General features: G+C 39.8%; 1 protein-coding gene across 3 annotated transcripts; it reads left to right on the plus strand.

The window, feature by feature from the left end:
• The first annotated feature begins 116 nt into the window (after positions 1 to 116).
• On the plus strand, positions 117 to 17,912 carry ube3a (ubiquitin protein ligase E3A). 3 transcript variants are annotated; one of them, XM_088348777.1, is made up of 11 exons: positions 117 to 264; positions 9,953 to 9,999; positions 10,088 to 10,329; positions 11,013 to 12,133; positions 13,197 to 13,341; positions 13,520 to 13,725; positions 13,833 to 13,997; positions 14,398 to 14,553; positions 14,629 to 14,702; positions 16,016 to 16,159; positions 17,160 to 17,912. In XM_088348777.1, coding segments are annotated over exons 2-11 (2,376 nt in total). In that variant the 5' UTR covers positions 117 to 264; positions 9,953 to 9,997; the 3' UTR covers positions 17,281 to 17,912. The 3 variants fall into 3 exon arrangements, with proteins under 3 accessions (XP_088204903.1, XP_088204902.1, XP_088204904.1); XM_088348776.1 differs by lacking the exon at positions 117 to 264 and adding an exon at positions 7,899 to 8,025; XM_088348778.1 differs by lacking the exon at positions 117 to 264 and adding an exon at positions 8,431 to 8,551.
• Positions 17,913 to 18,936: the final 1,024 nt, after the last annotated feature.

An 18,936-nucleotide genomic window follows, 5' to 3' on the forward strand; every position in this document is an offset into this window, starting at 1 on the left:
CCTTCTTTTTTCCACTTCAGCAAGGATGCTGACTTTGCTCCGCCCTTTTTTGTCGATATACAAGTTACCTGGATGCAGCTAACAAGCTAGCACAGACGGTTGACATCAAAGAGCTAACCGGCTACTCTTAGCTTTTGTAAATCGTCAGTCTTGGCCTGAAACGCGAGACCCAACCCCCGAGCCCCTCCCTTGGCTGCCCCGCGAGTGCCACGCGGTATTCTCGGAGTTGTGTTCCCGAATGTCCACTGGAAGGCCACGGACCGGGTAATGGGCGATATTCTTCCGATTTGGAGCAGAGACTATAGAGCTACAAGAACAAAAAATGTTTAATTGAATAACGGGAAAGGTATACATTGAGTTGGGTCCTCAAATATCAGCGTGAACTAAACCCGCTCTCAGAGGAAATACCGGGGTGCTTGGAGATACGGGCAACAGTCAAATAGCATAATTGAAGGTGAATTTTAAAGTGGGGTGGGTCGTTTGAGGTGTACTTAAAAAGTAGCGTCTTGAATATTTTCTCTATTAAGTATGTGTTAACAATACCTAACTGAGTTGAAAGAATCCTTATGCTTCGCTTTTCTCTGCAGATTTTATTTTACATTCTTCAGCGTGGAACACATTAGGTCCAATGAAAGGGGGCTGGAGGGAGTGCTGGAGAGTGACATAATGCTCGTCCCCACGTTTTTGGTTTATATCTGTTAGCGTAGCAAGAAAACAGTGAAAGTACAAAAGGGCTGCTTCAAGTAGAGTCCTAACGCCATCCCAAGAAAGATGAAAAAAAGTTTATTCAAGCGCGTCTAAGAAATCCACATACATGCACGCGCATTATGAATAAGCTGGCTGAGGCTGCATTGATGAAAGACCAGGAAATGTCGGCAGGGAGTGAATCCGTTTTAAATTCTGTACAGATCCCTCACTAAAAGACTTTTAACAGTTGAAATGCACTCTAAGATTGCTGAGTGAAGTGGTGTGAGCTGCAGCGGAAAGCAGCTCTAACTAGAACAATTGTGGCCCCCATTATGATGAATTGAGCCCCCCACCTTAATATGAAAGTTAAAGGGACAGTGTGTGTCATTTGACACCCAAGTCGCTAAATTGAATCACATTTGAATCACAGTGTATAAAATCCATCTATTTTCTGCACCGCTTATCCTCAGTAGGGTCGCTGGGGTACTAGAGCCCGTGCCAGCTATCTTCGGGCAGCGGGCAAACATGTGTAAATGTATGCGAGTACCCTATATACTCGCATTTAAACCTACATCGCATACAAGCCAACCCCTGAAACAGCTTTTAAATAGCCACATAATACAATAAATACAAACCCACATTATTAATAAAACATGTATTCTAAATATTTTTTTTAAATGTGAGGATAATAAAGATTGATATACTGGTCATAAAGATAAAACAACAACCTTTGGTGACACGTTGACTCCATTTTCATGTTTCACTATCATTTCCCTCTTCAACTCGATCATTGTTTTCTCTGTTTTCCACTTTTCCTTCCCCTTATTGCTAACTTTCTTGGGACCCTTTATTATGGGCAAAGCGGGCAATAAAACACACTAAATCACATTAAATGTGATGTGGTCCCTCTCAAACATAATCAGGTCGTTGCCGACCAAGTAGGAGGACAGAGCATGACATAGCACGCCCCCTTCTGTTCATTTTGTTTTACGAGCATACAAGCCTACTCCCAGATTTCAATATTGTATTTCACAATTTTGAATTCGGTTTATATGCAGGTGTGTATGTTATATTTTTCATCCATCCATCCATCCATTATCTGCACCGCTTATCCTCAGTAGGGTCACGGGGGTGCTGGAGCCCATCCCAGCTATCTTCGGGCAGTGGGCAGGGGACACCCTGAACTGGTTGCCAGCCAATCATAGGGCACACAGACAACTCACTCGCTCATTCACACAATTTGGACCGGCCAATTAACCTGACATGCATGTTTTTGGAATCTGGAGGAAACCCACTCAGGCAAAGGTAGAACATGCAAACTCCGCACAGGGAGTTGAACCTTGGAACTCCCCACCTCCAGCCGCCTTGCTACCCTGTATAAAATCCACTCATTTGACTAAATCCTACACAAAATCCTACTAAAAATAAATGTCAAGAATTAATGAGAAAACTAATCAATCAGTCATAAATTAATTCATAGTTTGCGTGGGCTGCACTTACTTCAAAGGGACAGTGTGTATTATTTTCCCACTAGATGTCGCTGTATACTGTGGTGCCACCAAAATGAGTGGTAAAAGCACATGAAAAGGAGACCAAAACGCTCCTTATTAGAAGAAAATGCTTTTTTTTTCTTTTTAACTTTTTAATTCCTTTCCTTTATCCATTTTCTTTTTTTTTGCTTTATTTCCCCATATTTTTCCTTTTCTTCCTGTTTTCCAATTTTGGTTCTTTGTGAAAGGCTGGGTGAAATTTTAAAGAAAATTTTGCTCACTTTCAGTCGCTGTAGTTTGTAGTCTTCCTGGTACTCATTTTTGGTTGCACTACATGTGACAGCAACAACTAGAGGACAAATATAAAACACTGTCTCTTTAAGAACAGTGGAATGTTATTATCAGTGCTGTTTTTGTGGAAAACCCAATTGGGCTTACCTCACCTGGATCCTACCCTCAGCAGCCCCCAATAAATTGAGTTTGAGACCCCAGATCTCGGCAGATATTTACAGCAATGAGTCTCAAAGCGCTGCACAGACCACAGATTATTGCAAACCATAGACTATTATTACACCATCCCTGATCTAAAACATACATGAGGGAAAATAATACACAGATATTGTCAACATAAAATGTAGGTTATTCATATGCTAAAAATGTGTTTTAAGCTTAGATTCAAACATTCCCACTGAGGTTGCAGATCGAGTCTAAGGGGAATGAGTATTACACACCACCGGGGCCCGATTGGAGAACGCTCTAAAACCTGCGGATCTCTTTTTGGCGCTTGGGATCACTAGTAGACCAGCATATAACCTCAGAATATATTTTAAGAATCAACACGTGAGACACAATCTTGAAAACAAACCATTTATTCAACATTTTATATTGTGTAAACAAAAAATAAATTGAAAAAAAGACGTTGCAAATAATTGGTGTCCTCCAATGTGATCTTGGGCATCTTGGTTGCTTCTCTGATTACTTTTGTCCTTGTTTGGATCGAAAGTTTAGACGAATGGCGAGGTCCTGGTAGGTGTCCAGTGGTTTCATGCACTCTCCATTTTTACATTATTGCTCGCTCCGTGCTCCGGAAGTTGTGTAAATGTTGCAAAATGTACTTGTATCTCATTCCTGCTTTTAACATTTCCACAAGTTTATTCCAATCTTGCTGTCTGCTCTCCAGTGTCTCCTTACACAGACCTCTGAACCCATCACAGAGAGACTTAATGACACACCGGTACACTCCGTCATTGTTAGTCATTCACAACGACATTGGATCATTCAGAAGCCATCGGGTCACCTCTTGAGTCAGTTCTGGAGGCCAATATTTTTTGCAACACCTATCTTTCAGTTTTTGGGTTTTAAATATAACATAAAATGTTAATAATTTAATAATAATTTGCTTCCGCTTCACAATTGTTTCTTGGAAAATATTTTGAGCTATGAGTTTGAAGCCTGAAATGTGGCATAATGATTAAAAGTTCTTGGGGAGTCAATACTTTCGCTAGGCATTGCTTATGGTACAGCATATATTTTTGCTTATTATTTGAATCAATATTGTTTTTTTAATGAATGACATTTTTCTTTTTACCATTAGGAGGCGCTAATTAATACACACTGTCCTTTAACTTAGCTGAACTCGCCAATAAAAAGTGGAATTGCACTCTTAAAGTATTTGAAGTGTTAGGTCTATTTAGTCAAAAGATTAATGTATTTGCTCTATCTTTTGAGGTTAAAGTTTAAGGATTTGCAGAGTGAGGTGGTGTGAGATGCACCAAAAGGAAGAATACAAACTATGGAGACTCAGTGACCAAATTGCACGATTTTTTTCTCTTTTTTTTTCTTGCCTATCCTTTTTCAAGGTTTTGGGCTCTCTGGATACCCGTAGCATCAGGATGATAGACAATCATGTCAGGTTTCTTCTGTAATGTTAAATGCTAATTTCCCAGATCAAGTGTCATGGTTGCCGTGGCGCCCAATTGGGCCCGCCCGTGTGGCGCCAGCTGCAGCTCGTTGACAGATTGGCTTTCTGTCTATTTAAACTCAGTGCTCTCACTTTTTCTTTGTCAGTCGTCAACGAACCTCTGCCCCGGAAGACGTGGGTTCTGACTCGGTCCTAGTTTCCTGTTGGTATTTCCTGTCAGGTCGTGTTCCCGTTTATTTTTTTCCTGTTTAATATCGGTTTCCAGTTTCATTCCCGTCTATTTTTGTCCTGTTTATTATTCTCTCCAGTTTTCGTTCCCTTCTAGTTTGTCCTGTTTAATTTTGTTTCATTATCAATCCTGTTTGTCCCGTCCTGTCCGGTATCGACCCCATCTGTCCGATAGCAACTAGGGCAATTGGTATCGATCTCGTCGGTCTCTGGCTTCCTATCATTTCACGCCAGACTGCTGCCTAACGTGCATGACTCCCCATTTCCCGTAAAATAAAAGGCCTGTGTGAGAACGTCACGCATTTGGATCCTGATCCAGTTGTGGTTCTTGACAATATAAGTATGTTTAAGGCTTGTATAAGTAACCTGTATTGTTTTGTACTAAAAAACAAACATTTCATAAAATAATATGCTCTATAAAGATAAAGTTGAATTCTTTTTACTTTTGGAAGATGAGCTTCAAGAGGTCATCCTCTGTCGTAAAAAGTGGCCTAAAAAGTGTCTCAACCGCATCAAGCTTTCTTATTCCACTTTCATTTGAAAGGAACGGCTCGCCTCTTCTTTACACTTTACACCAACCATATTGAATGGGTGCACGATACTAAAAAGTAAAAATGTCAAAGTTCTGAGCGCGCTTGAAATTCAGTACATGTAGCACTGTATGTTTACACGCGAACTAGGCAGAGGAAGCAGATTTTTTCACTTCCGGGTGGATGCCGGGTGACCTCTCACAGCGCCATGCGGCGGAAAGAAGCACTACAGTACTGTCCTGTAGTCGGAAAAAGGTGCACACAATACAAAATCTAACTTACAGCAATGTCCGGATATTTTTCGACATCCCGAATATTTTTTTCGGATCTACCGTTTTACGCGAGTCGAATGATTGTAAGTTGGGGAGTGTCTATACTTCATTCAACATAATACGTATTGTCATTATATTTTTGTTTTGCATGCCGTATTAATAAGACATAGTTTGCCCACCCCTGATCCAGCATAACTGTTCAATGTGAAAGTTTTTAAGCAATTGTATCCCTCGTAAAATGCTTTTTCAAACGGGATTTCAAACCAAAATACGCCTATGCATCTGTAAAAATAAAAAGGAATAAACAGTCTCTTGTGTATTCATCCCATCAAAAAAGGCATAGCTATTCTAGGTATTTCCCCAATATGCAACAAGATTGTGTTATAACAATGCAGTTGGAAGTCATCTCAAAAGACAACATGGAATCAACCCAGTAAAGCCTTCTTCTCATAAAAAAGTCGTTCTCTCCAAGGCAGCATCTGTCAAAAGTAAATCACTATATATCTAGACAACAAAAATTGATGAGTTCCTCTAGGCGTGTATAAAAATTCCAAATATCCACCAGATAGCAGAGTGAGGTGTGAAGTGCATGAGCGACCGCATTCCGACCTTGAAAATTCTAGAAGGAAAAAATTGTTGCTCCTTGAGATAAGAAAATACTTGGGTAAATCCGCTCACCAGACATACTAAGTATTAAATCATGTTAGTTTGCAAATTCGCCCATGGCCAATGATGTGGCTTGCTAGCTAAAAACACTTGCAAAAACACTTGATTTATCAAACTAAACAAACCACTGTCCATGTTCTGCCACCTGTAGTAATATACTAAGATACGAAAACGATGATTTGTTTCTCTGGACCACCCGGGAGCCTCTAATGATACCGAAGCCACCTTAATTGGAAGCAAAGTGATGGCCTAATGACTTGTACGCTTTAACGGAAGGTTGAGAAAAGATGATGAAAAGACCCACGAATGAAGGAAATCGTGAGTGGATTATGGAAAAATTTCAATGTGTCTGATCACGAAGGCAATGAACTAGATATCTATGTTTTGCATTGAGGTCTATTTGAAGTGTGAGGCCATTGTTTCTTTCCAATTTGGGTTTGCCGTTTTTAAAAATCAAAATGTTTGCTTGCAGTGACCTCGAGTGTTCAGGAAAGAAACTGCAGCAAAGGACAGGATTAACATCTCTTTTTGACCGCTTGTTACCCGAATACATATGAACTGCCGGTATAAATTACCGTACACAATACAGAATCATAACTGTCAACGTATATGTTTTTCCTGTGTTTTAGATGTTTTTTGATCATTTTAATTTGTGTACACCGTAGGCTATAACATTTTTTATTAGGTGGGAATAAATAAAATATACTGCCACGAATTGACTCTGCACTCACGTGATCACACTACGTGACGACACCATGACGGACGGGAGTAACTGTAGTAAACTGTGGGTATGGACAGTAAATAGTTAATGGACTGCATCTATATAGCGTTTTTCAAGAAAGAGTACACAACAACCCCAAAAAAGTTGGACCCCTCTGAGCATCCCGGGCAGAGGACTGGATGATGCTGCTTGGGAGGGTGGGATGGAATCCCACTTGAGAAGACAGAGCTATACCCTTGCCCTTTACACATTGGTTAAGTGCTGTTAAAAGTGTCGATAAAAATTGTTCAAACCTCATATTGTTAAAATCTGATATAATGAAATTGTGAATGTATTTAATTGCTGTTAAAAGTGTCGATAAAAATTGTTCCAACCTCATATTGTTAAAATATGATACAATGAAATTGTGAACATGCTTAATTGCTGTTGAGATTGTCGAGAAAAATTGTTCAAACCTCACATTGTTTATTTGCTAAAAAAACAAAAAAAACAAACCAAGAAGTATTTAATTGCTGTTAAAAGTGTCGATAAAAACTCATATCGTTGGGATATGATATAATGAAATTGTGTGTTTAATTGCTGTTAAAATGTCGAAAAAATTGTTAAAACGTCATATTGTCAGATATAACGAAATTGTGAATATGCTTAATTGCTGTTAAGATTGTCGAGAAAAATTGTTCAAACCTCACATTGTTAATTTGTTGTTAATAGTGTCAATAAAATTGTTCAACCCCCCCAAAAAAAAAACAAAAAAATACTGTTCAACACTATTGGCAATGACTTGTAAAACGAATGTTGTGCAGCTGTGGGATGAGGTGACTCACCTTAGCAACAGTAAATGTTCTACAAGTAGGAAAAAAACTGAGTCAACTGCTGGAAGAAGTGTTTGTGTTGTTTATTCGGGAAATAAAACAAACTTGTTTACACAAATGATCCTTATTTTGATTCTACATTGTCTGTCTTAATGTGAATGTAAATAGGAGCTGCGTTGTTTTCAAGTTTTGTTATCGCTTAACAAGGGAAACTGGAAACATTTTCAAGTACAGCACTCAATTTACTCTATCTATCTATCTATCTATCTATCTATCTATCTATCTATCTATCCACACACACACCTACCTACCTCTCTCTCTTTCTCTTTCTCTCTATCTATCAATCTATTTATCTATCTAAATTATAAAACCCAAAAGGGCAGAATTTACAATATTCTATTTAAATAATACTTAGCAAGCAAACATTTGATTTTTTTGCGACAAATATTCTTAGAAATAAACTAGAAACAAAATACAAAAGGAAATAAATAGATAAAACCCAAAATACCCCAAACACCTCTTGGTTCGTGCATAGGGGAGGGGTAGGCGAGTCTGACTCTGCGCGTTGCATTCTGGGATATATCTACTCTTGCTTTACAAGATGGTCGAGATTTTTGTTATTTACCAAAAGTAAACTCACCTTGAAGTATTTGTCACTGTTTTACCACCAGTTTGACAATTTATTTTTACCTACGAAGGTTTGTTTAAATTTGAAATATAAATTTGTTTAAAAGTGACCCCCCCCCAAAAAAAAACTGTGAGTGTACGGCATGCCCCTAAATTGTGTGCTTTTTGCCGCGTCACGAACACATTGACGCATTTTATACCCTCGTGGTTAAACGTTTTTGTATCCCTGCGTTTGTGAATAAACGAATGTGTCAAACTACTATCAACGCATGGTTATTAATATTTGACATTTTTTGTCGTGTATGTGCTGGCAGAAAGTCGACTGCATATGTCAAGTTGCGTTGTGACGTAATCGATCGTTTCAGCATGTTGTGTGCGTGTGAATACTAGCAAAAGTACAAATTCTTCTTCAAACGAGGGCTTTGTTCGATCATTATATGCTCTCAGTTTGTGGTTATTTCATTGAACAATAAAACGTTAACATGTACAGATAAAAACAAACATGTAAACTCGAAGTCCAGAAAATGTAGTTTTTGCAAGGGGTTTTGTGATTCAAAAACTGCTGCAAAAGCGTTTTTGTTTACAAGTTTGTACAAGGTTGTATTTTTTTTGCTATCGCTAAGAAAGCAACAAGGTGTATACTTGTTTCCGAAGAAAGCGCGTTTCACCCTTATCTTTTCATAGACACGCTTGACTATGTTGAAGTAATTTGAAATGAAATGAAATGATCTGCATTTATATAGCACTATTCTTGTCAATGACTTCCCAAAGCGCTTTACAATGTGCTCCACATTTCCCAATAGCGGCCTTGATCTGTGCAGCCATGTAAGGCGCTGACCTGCTTATTGGTGGTATTAGGGGTTCAGTGTCTTACCCAAGGACACTTCGACATGTAACATAACACAGGCTAGCTGGGATTCGAACTGGGATCCCTTGATCCCAAGACGAGCGCTCTACCTCCTGAGCTACTGCCCGGGGTATTTAGCATAACTTGCTGCAGCCAACTTTGACTCTCAAATTTCTCCAACAATTTACACTTAAAATGTATTAGTGGTTAACTAGAGGCAGTGTAATACTTTCTTTTTGATAAATGTATGATAAACTGCATTCATATCATTATAACAAAATGAAACGTGGCACCCCAGGATAAACATGTAACAAAGACTTAAAAGAGAAAAAGAATGTTTGGATAAGTAGGCAAAAATAATCACAAGGTAGTGCTTGAAGACTGCCAGTTGTAATTGCATCGGAACAATTGTGCAATGAAGAAGGATATTGCTGTCATGATTACTGATGGGAATCATCTGTGCCCGCTCATTTGGCGCCAACCGCTATGGGTTCTGATTGGCTCCTTGTCACTATTTGAACCCGGTCCTGTCAATCCCCTGTTGTCAGTCCGTCTGCGAACCTCAGTGTATACTAGGCAAGCCTTTTTTCGACCCTGACCCCCACGTGTCCCGTTTTTGCTCCCGTCTGTCTCCGGCTACAACACGTTTTGATCCTGACCACGTCTGCTCCCCATTCCCGTCTTACGACCTCTTTTTGTCCCTGACTACGTCTACTCTCCCGTTCTGGCTTACGACTCGTTTCAGACCACGCCTTGCTCTCAGTCCTGGCTACCGACCTGTTTTTCCGTCCCTGACACCGCCATCGCTCGCTACGGAAGATCCACTTTCGTGTTCGGATCACAATCTGAGTACGAGAGCAACTTTCTTCCCGTGTCCAGAGAACACTGGATCGTGGGCGCAGCCCTTCCTCTTTCCTTCAATAAAACTTGTGGTAAACGTAAAGCAATTGGGTCCTGTTTCCGTTCTGGTCCTGACAATTGCAGCGATATAATTTAGAAATATGTCCAGAAATAAGATTTAAATGCTCGTTTTTCCATAAATAGGGAAGGTATATAATGTAAACGTATTAAGATGTGATAGTCTTGGTATTAAAAGATACCAACTGCCCAGTCCAGCAATGGAAAAAACGTTACCATTTTTTTTTTTTCAGAGGCATTGTCCTTTGGACCTGTAATAGGTTTCGTGATCCATCCGAATGTAAGTCGCTTCACAAGTGTCACTTCTCAATTTGCAGAGCAATACAAATCCAACCCAATACAGTATAATCTTTTTGGCTTGGCCTCAGGAACAAATCAGCAGCCAAGAACCTCATCGAGCGCTACTTTCGGCAGTTAACTGATGGCTGTGGGAAGGACGACTGTGACAATGAATTCTGTGCCTCGTGTAGCCGTTTCCAGCCGCTGGACAACAACACGGCAGCGGTCCGAGCACTGGAACTGTGTAAAAAGAATGCTAAACTCTGTGATCTCCAAACATCGCAGACAAATTCTGAAAGTAAGACTGTGGACGTCAAGGAGGATTTTTCAGGTACATTGGAGCTGATTGTGTGTGGTTAACAAATGTATTTGTTGTGGTGATCATTTGGTGTTTATAAATAAGCCTTGGGGGTAGGGTGCCCGCCCCTAGACTGGGAGTTTGCTGGTTCGGGCCTCGGCCGCGTCATACCTAAGACTTACAACATTGGAACCCATTACCTCCCTGCTTGGCGCTCGGCATTAGGGTTAGGAATTGGAATTGGGGGGTTTGGTCACCTAATGACTCCCAACAAAAAGTTACAACACATCAGTTGGATTGAGCGAGGGGGCTGGGAATACACTCCCAGAAAGAATCAAAAATGTAAACGTGTTCTCGACTCTAGCCACCTCCCACTAGGGGGATATGGCACTGATATATATGTATACAAAAAAAAACACAGACATTTTTGGAGACAACTTTTCGTTTCGGGAAAAGTTTGCCATGTTTGGTTTTAAAGCAGCACATGTTTTGTTTTGATATTCTGAAGACAAATTAGAATGTACGATAAAATCTACTGCCTTTTAATGTCTAAAGGTTGCCGTGTATGATAACAACTCCAGGATACAATTGTAAAAAGACTTGAAAGGAAAATAATATATATATCTAAATAGGCAATCTCAATTTTAGGAATGTAAAACCCAGACAATGGAAGACTACAGTTAGTCCATTTACAGCTCTCCTCTGATTTTCTCCAGATGTCCAATACCTCACAGAGAACACAATCTGTATGATATTGAGTGTGTGCGAAGAGGAAGGCGACTACTCTGCACTAATCCGCGTCGTTGGACGGGTGTTCTCCAACGCCAACGCTCTGGTAAAAAGTTTCCGTAAAGATGAATCAGAATCTTCTGAACCAAGAGATGGGTTTCCGGATCAGCCAGACAGTTCCACTGATGTCACAGTGGACATTGAGTCAGTGCGGCGGGTTTATGACCGGCTTCAAACCATCGAGCAGGTTGAGTCAGCGCTGGTCAATGCTTTGGTCTACCTCACTCCCAACGTGGAGATGGACCTGGAGTACCTCGATGTTTACGAGACCAATCCAGACTACCTGAACATCTTTGTCATCCTGATAGAAAACAGCAACCTGCACAGTCCCGAGTACCTGGAGACGGCGCTACCGCAGTTGTGCAGTGCCATGAGCAAGCTGCCGGTGGCCGCCCTGACTCGTTTGTGCAAGCTGTGGTCTGGGTATGAACTTCCACACATCCGCCGCATAATGGAGACTTTCCAGCAACTCATCACCTTCACCGTTGTCAGCCGGGAGTATAACGGCGAGCACTTGGTGAATGAAGATGACACGGTCGTAGTAGCCTGTAAGTGTTTGAAGTTGGTTTTCTACGCCTGCATGTTGGGCGGTGATGTGGACACGGAGCACAACGACGATGACGACTGCGAGGAGGCTGATCCGGATGAACTCAGCCTGCATGAGCTTCTGGGCGAGGAGCGGCTTTACAAAAAGGGACCTCAGGTAGACCCTCTGGAGAAAGAACTCGGTGTCCGGCCAATCGACAGCAGAAGGCCCCTCATCCCATTCGAAGACTTTGTCAACGAATCTCTTAACGATGTGGTGGAGATGGACAAGGATTTTACCTATTTTAAGGTGGATGCAGATACGAAATTTTCCTTCCAAACTTGCCCCTTCATCCTCACCGTTGTCAATAAGAACCAGGGACTGTACTACGACAACCGAATCAGGATGTACAGTGAGCGCCGCCTCACTGCCCTCTACGGCATGGTCCAGGGACAGCAGCCCAGTCCTTATCTCAAGCTTAAAGTGCGCAGAGATCACATCATCGATGACGCGCTTGTCAGGGTGAGCCACAGCAATAGACTGATTAAATGTAGGGCTTGACTGTGACAATAACGATAATATCCCATTACTAAAATTGCGACAGTAGATTGTCGTTGTCGTGTCCTGATAATAAAAGTGGTAATAAGGTGAAGATAGATTCCGTCGTCTGGTTCATTCCTGTAATTTGAATAGAATAAGGAATTTTTTGCGAATGTTTTTTTTCAGTATTATGTGAATTTGATTAAAAAAAAATAAAATAAAATATATATATATATATATATATATATATATATATTACCGACTAGCCACGCATTGTGAACTATATTGATTATGAGGTTTTGCATCCCTTAGCCAAAATGCGATCCAGTGATTTACAGTGTTTCAATTTTCATTTTTAAAAACATTGAATTTTCACATTATATTATGAATTTTACGATACAATTATGTATTACCGTGCTGAGGTTCTAAGGATACAGAGTGAGGCACACAATTCTCTTGCCTCTTGGACGAAGAAGATAGTTAGGGCAAGGATTCCTTTTTGGCTCAGACCTCGGCCCCAAACAATACCATTCGTGATGGATTAGCAAGTTGACTACACGTCAAGCCAACCAGTAAGTTTTTTTCTTGTTGCCTAGACATTTTTTCATCATAGAGAATTGTTCGGTTGGTTGGATCACTTAACCACTTGGGTCGTAGGGGCACCATTTCCTGTGGTGTGTCTTGGGTAAGTACAGCCTGGTGGCCCTCTCCAGGCCGATGTATGTTTCCACCCGGTCTTTTATCTATTAATACTTTCTTGTAAAAGAAGAATGGACTTCATTTATAACGTAAAACCATATCATGTCTTTTCTATTCCACAGTTTGTACATCGCTTTCTTGCTCTGTCAATCAATTAATCATTATGATGTTGTTTTTTTATTTGGAATATCTGACTGTGCCCCACCACACACGAACCTCACTGTACATCACTGTATTACAGTTTTATTATAGTCTTTTCTGAGTGTTATTTATCTTGATAATAGCTAGGGTTAGTGTCCCAATAAACAGCCTGTTTGACCGTCTACCATTGCTACCTATGATACAGCTTGAGATGATCTCCATGGAGAACCCATCTGATCTGAAGAAGCAGCTTTTTGTCGAGTTCGAGGACGAGCAAGGCGTGGACGAGGGTGGCGTTTCCAAAGAGTTCTTTCAGTTGGTCCTGGAGGAAATTTTCAATCCCGACATCGGTGAGGTGTTCAATTTCTGTTCTTTGCTGTTCAGGATAACGACAGAATCATCCATGCTCAGTGAAAAGATTTTGAATGTTTCATGTTCTCTGTAAAGAACCATCATAGACTATTGCTCTTATAATTTTTCTATTCTGAATTGACTGATATATCTTTGACTTTGTGTCCGTGCCTGCAGGGATGTTTACCTACGATGAAGACACCAAGCTCTTCTGGTTCAACTCATCCTCCTTGGAAAATGAAGCTCAGTACACACTGGTGGGAATAGTGCTTGGGCTGGCTATCTACAATAACTGCATCCTCGATGTGCACTTTCCAATGGTGGTCTACAGAAAGCTTCTGGGAAAGAGGGGAACCTTCCACGACTTACCAGATTCACATCCAGTATAGTTGCTTATGCCTTTTTTTCTCTTATTCAGAAAACATGGGGACTTTTAACAAAACTTTCAATCTTTGAAGACCTTTTGTTTGACAAATTCAAATTTTCCCAGGTTCTTTACCAGAGTCTGAAAGAGTTGCTCGACTACAGTGGTGATGTGGAAGAAGACATGGCCCTCACCTTCCAGATCTCTCAAAGAGACCTTTTTGGAAGCCCTGTGCTGTATGACCTGAAGGAGAATGCAGAAGGCATTCCTGTTTGCAAGGAGAACAGACAGGTGACAAGAAATATTGGAAAGCTCCTATTCATTGGGACTGTGAACACTTTTATAGGACAAATTCAAAAACATGATTCAGCTCCTTTTTCAACAATTATGTCATCCACATTACTTTGAGGAAATCTAAAGAGATCCTCATGCAGTCCAAGCTATTATCTACTCACCTTAAGTTCGGTAATATAAGCCTGTTCAACCCCGCAATGGCGCAACAGCATACTTCTACAAATGAATATCCATGAAAAAAAAGAACAGATTCAACAAATTATGTAAATGTTTTTTTTAATACCAAAATGTTTACCTAAAGAACATTATATTGTCAGTCAGGCATCCACTAGTTTAATACTAGTATACAACCTTCAAGCGAGTGTCACTTTAACTTATCTCCACTGTTTTTTTCCAGGAATTTGTGAACCTGTATGCCGACTACATCCTTAACACGAGCGTGGAGAGTCAGTTCCGAGCTTTTAAGAAAGGGTTTCACATGGTCACCAGTGAGTCTCCGTTGAAATACTTGTTCAGGCCGGAGGAAGTGGAGTTGCTTATCTGTGGAAGCAGGGTGAGAAAACATTGTTTTTATGATGCAATTTTTATGTTTTTCTTTTTAAAAATCGTTCTTTCTGTGGTCAAATAGAAACTTGACTTTGAGGCCTTGGAGAAGACGGTTGAGTATGACGGAGGTTATAGTAAAGACACTCCAATTGTCAAGTAAGTTTAACTTTCTTTTTCTTTTCAAATACAATAGTTCTTTTGTATACAGACGCTGCCCTACTTATGAGCGGGCGATTGTTCGTAAGTTGCTTCAGTACTATATTTTGTATATTTAAGGCTTGTATAAGTAACCTGCATTGTTTTTGTACTGAAAAATAAACACTTCATAGATTAATATACTCTATAAAGATAAATAAAGCTGAGTTTAACCTACTTTTGGAAGATAGGCTTCAAGAGGTCCTCTGTGGTAGAGTGTGGACAAAAGTAAAGCGATCCAACCATTTTCTCAACCGCAACAATCATTCCTATTCAACTTTCATTTCAAAAGAAATGGCTCGCCTCTTCTTTACGCTTTACAGCAACCATATTGAATGGCTGCACGGGATATTAAACAATAAAAATGTCAGAACTCTTAGCGCGCTGGATATTATAGAATGTTTCCACACAAACTAGGAAGAGGAAGTGGATTTTATCACTTCTGGGTGGATGCTGGGTGACCTTTCGCAGCGCCACCACAGTGCTTTGTGCTTTGTAGCACTCATCTTTGGTTGAACTACACCACACAGTAACATCTTGTGTTCAAATATTACAAATTGTCCCTTTAAAATGATGCTGTTAAATGTTACTACGAATAAAAAGAAATCAAAATCTGAAAATTCTCTATCCATTCTGAAATACAGACGCTCCCCTACTTACGACCATTTGACTTATGCAAAACAGTAGATACGAGCCGTTTCTTTTGAAATGAGAATGGAACAAGAAAGCTTGATGCGGTTGAGAAAATGGTTGGATTGCTTTTTTTTCGTCCAATTTTCACCGCAGAGGAGGAAGTCGCCTGACCCTTACAAAAGTAACTTAACTTTATTTATCTTTCTAGTCGAGTCAAGTTTATTTGTGACGCCCTTAATCACAAGGAGTCTCAAAGGGCTGCACAGACCACAGAATGTCAACGCCTTATCTGTAGCTTTTTTTTCACTACTATGCTTTATCATTCAGCCTGCTTTGTAACGTTGTAGAGCATATTATTTTATTAAATGTTTATTTTTCAGTTTCAAAACAATAAAGGTTACTTATACAAGCCTTAAACATACTTATATACAAAACACACAAAATCAAGCACTGAAGCAACTTATGAACAAATTCAAATTACTAACAGTTGCCCGGATGTCGTTCGTAAGTATGGCAGTGCTGTATTTTATTGGACACAATACCAACAAATACAACAAATGACCAATTTGTGCATACGACGGAGTTCTTAATAACTCACCAGGATACCGATTGACATATTTTTATTGATTTGTTTTCCGCAGGGATTTTTGGGAAACCCTCCACTCATTCACAGACGAGCAAAAGAGGCAATTTCTTCAATTCACCACCGGCACGGACAGAGCGCCGGTCGGTGGGCTCGGCAAGCTAAAAATGATCATCGCTAAAAATGGCTCGGACACAGACAGGTATGAATCGGCATTATTAGTAGTACTTAATCTTTATGATTATATTTCTATTTGACCAATCAACCTTGTTAAGTGTAGGTAAATGATGATATCGGTCCAAACTCCAAAGTATTACATCTTATTCTCCAAAACATTTAAAGGTGGAGGAACAGGTCATGGTAAAACCTTCAACATATATCAGTTTTCGGAAAATGGCATTTTGTTTTATGTAAAGCAGTGTTTCTCAACTGGTGAGTCGGGACCCAAAAGTGGGTGTTTTCCGTGGGTCGCAGAACTTTTCTTGAAAACCAGGAGGAACAATTACACTCTTTAACAGTAGATGGTGATTATGCCCTGCTCGACCTCTTCTACCTGTTTAGGTAATTGGTGCCTTTTGATAGGGACCACAGCTCATTTTATTGTGATTTTGTTGGTTTTATTTTCCGGTTCTGCGCATTATAATGGTTCCCAAGAAAGTGAGTGATAGGGGGAAGGAAAAGTGGAAAACAATGACAAAAGAACAAGTCGAAGACGAAAACGATTGAAATTCAAAACGGGGTACGAGTGTCTGCTATTGAAGCGCTTCTGGAAGGTACAATGATTAGTTATTTTTAGCTTTTTACTTGTATAATAATCTTTATTAACTACATATTTAAATAGCTATTGATGTCTAGAGCAACGCCTTATTGATATTTACAATCTATTTTTACTTTTGGGCTATCTTAAAGCACGGGTTATATGCAATGTTGGGTTATATGTGAGTTTATAGGGTACATGAAGACGTTTTGTTTTTACTGCCGAGTCATTTGGTTTTGTGATAAAAGGTGAATATTCTACTAACTCAGTTTTAAACTGCACAGTCCTTTCGTTGGATTAAAATTGAGAAGTGGAATTGTCTTGATTTGGGTTGCAGCTTGTAATTAGGGTGGAAAGGCCGGTCATGAAGTCAGACCAGTTCAGATTGAGTGATGTAAAGAGTACCACATTACCAATCCTGTTCTACGTTTGTGTTGTGTCACAGGCTGCCTACTTCGCACACCTGTTTCAATGCACTACTCCTTCCAGAATACTCTACCAAGGAAAAATTGCGAGAGCGACTCCTTAAGGCCATCACTTACGCCAAAGGCTTCGGAATGCTGTGATGCTCCTGCCTTTGAGATTTTATTTTGGGTGTATCAATCAAGTATGCCGTGTGTGCAGTGATTTCTACATTTGCTGAAAACATGTGCCTCTAAAACGAACTAACTCTCACAAGGGCGAAATTGTATTTTTTTTAGAGTGTTGGTTTTTTTTCAAAAAGCTGCGAAGTGCCTTTAAAAATGTGACGGCAATAAAGCCTTAACGCCACACTGGCTAAAAGCACAAACGTTCAAGGTTGGCGCAGGAAAATGTTTTTTTTTATCCAGAAATGTTGGAAAACCAGTGTCTGAAACTCATGACAAAAAGTTACCGGACACCAGGGCAGACAACTCTGAAAAGTTGCCTGCCCAGCCATAAAGTTGGCTGCCCCATTTTTCACAACTTGAAACACAATAAGACGACGAATCGCAAAAAAAGCAAAAAAAAAAGCAATTGTATTAAAGTATTAAAGTTTGATCATCAGAATATATTACAGAACAACACTTTAAAATTACGTTTATTTTAAATCTACTCATAACATTCATTGCATGTATATAACATCGCTGTTTTCCATCTGCCATCAGTATGTACCTGTATTTACTCATCTTCATTCATGCAATGTTTGCGTTGTGTCGTCTGTTACAAGCCACGTGAACTCCTCTTTCCACTATACTTTTAATGTAGGTTTGCGTTTTGTAGCGACATCAATTTTGTTAGCTTCTTTTGAATCTTTCTTCTGGGGCTGAGGTTTTGGCTTGATTCCTGGTGCGTGCGTAATGACGTCACACAAAGGAAAACGTCTTACCGCAATACCACTTATCCATTTTTTTGTGTTCTCTCTGCATCTACTTTGGAAATTGATATGCAACTGTACGACCTTATAACGCTCAGGAAAGTCCGGAAGCACGAAGTTATTCGATGCAGGCTTCTGATTGGCTGCCGAGTATGTAAATTGCCAAACGAACCGAAATTTCCAAACAAACCAAAATTCCGAAATTTCCAAAATGAACAAAGATTTCGAAATCGGAATAGACATTATTTCAGACACTGGGAAAACATATGTAATTCTAGTAAATCTCAGCTAAACGGGACTGAAGTTGAAAATACAGTACCTATTTGACACTTGAAAACCTCTAAAATTCTACAGGCATATATTTGCATGCTCCCATATACTGTTAGTCTTGTCGCGTATTACTGCTTAACCAGGAAACAGTAAGTGAGTAACTTTATGATGAAATGTTAAGGAATGCAAGCACGGAGAAAAAAAACCTCCACTCATTAAATGTTTCATTTGGACACGTTCGTCAGGAAAAAATACATATCATAATTTTCAGTATTTACAAAAAAAAGTTATGTTGCAGAGAAAATAAATGTTAAGTTGCACGTGTTTTCACTTTATCAAGGACAGATTGAAAGACTTCTGGTATTGTTGGCGGTCACCAGATAGGACGAAAAACATCCCAGGCACACTAAAGCTCGTCACAACATTCTTTAAAACAACACTGTCTAATATTTGACCATTAGATGTCACTGTACTGTGAACTGCAACTGAGAAATAGTGCTACAAAAGCACAGGGAAGAAAACAAACTACAGAGGCTCCAAATAACCAAACCACACAACTTTTCATTTCTTTTTTTGCCAAGCCCCTCATAAGGTTTTTGTTTTTTTGGGGGTACCC

This window comes from Urocampus carinirostris, chromosome 12 (genome assembly GCF_059441175.1).
Source record: "Urocampus carinirostris isolate Australia breed hairy pipefish chromosome 12, RoL_Ucar_1.0, whole genome shotgun sequence".
Classification (NCBI taxonomy): Eukaryota; Metazoa; Chordata; class Actinopteri; order Syngnathiformes; family Syngnathidae; genus Urocampus; species Urocampus carinirostris.

Coding starts and splice junctions, on each gene's coding strand:
- ube3a (XM_088348777.1), top strand. Junction 13,726..13,832: donor ACTTACCAGATTCACATCCA/GTATAGTTGCTT, acceptor AAATTTTCCCAG/GTTCTTTACCAGAGTCTGAA. Junction 14,554..14,628: donor TGCTTATCTGTGGAAGCAGG/GTGAGAAAACAT, acceptor GTGGTCAAATAG/AAACTTGACTTTGAGGCCTT.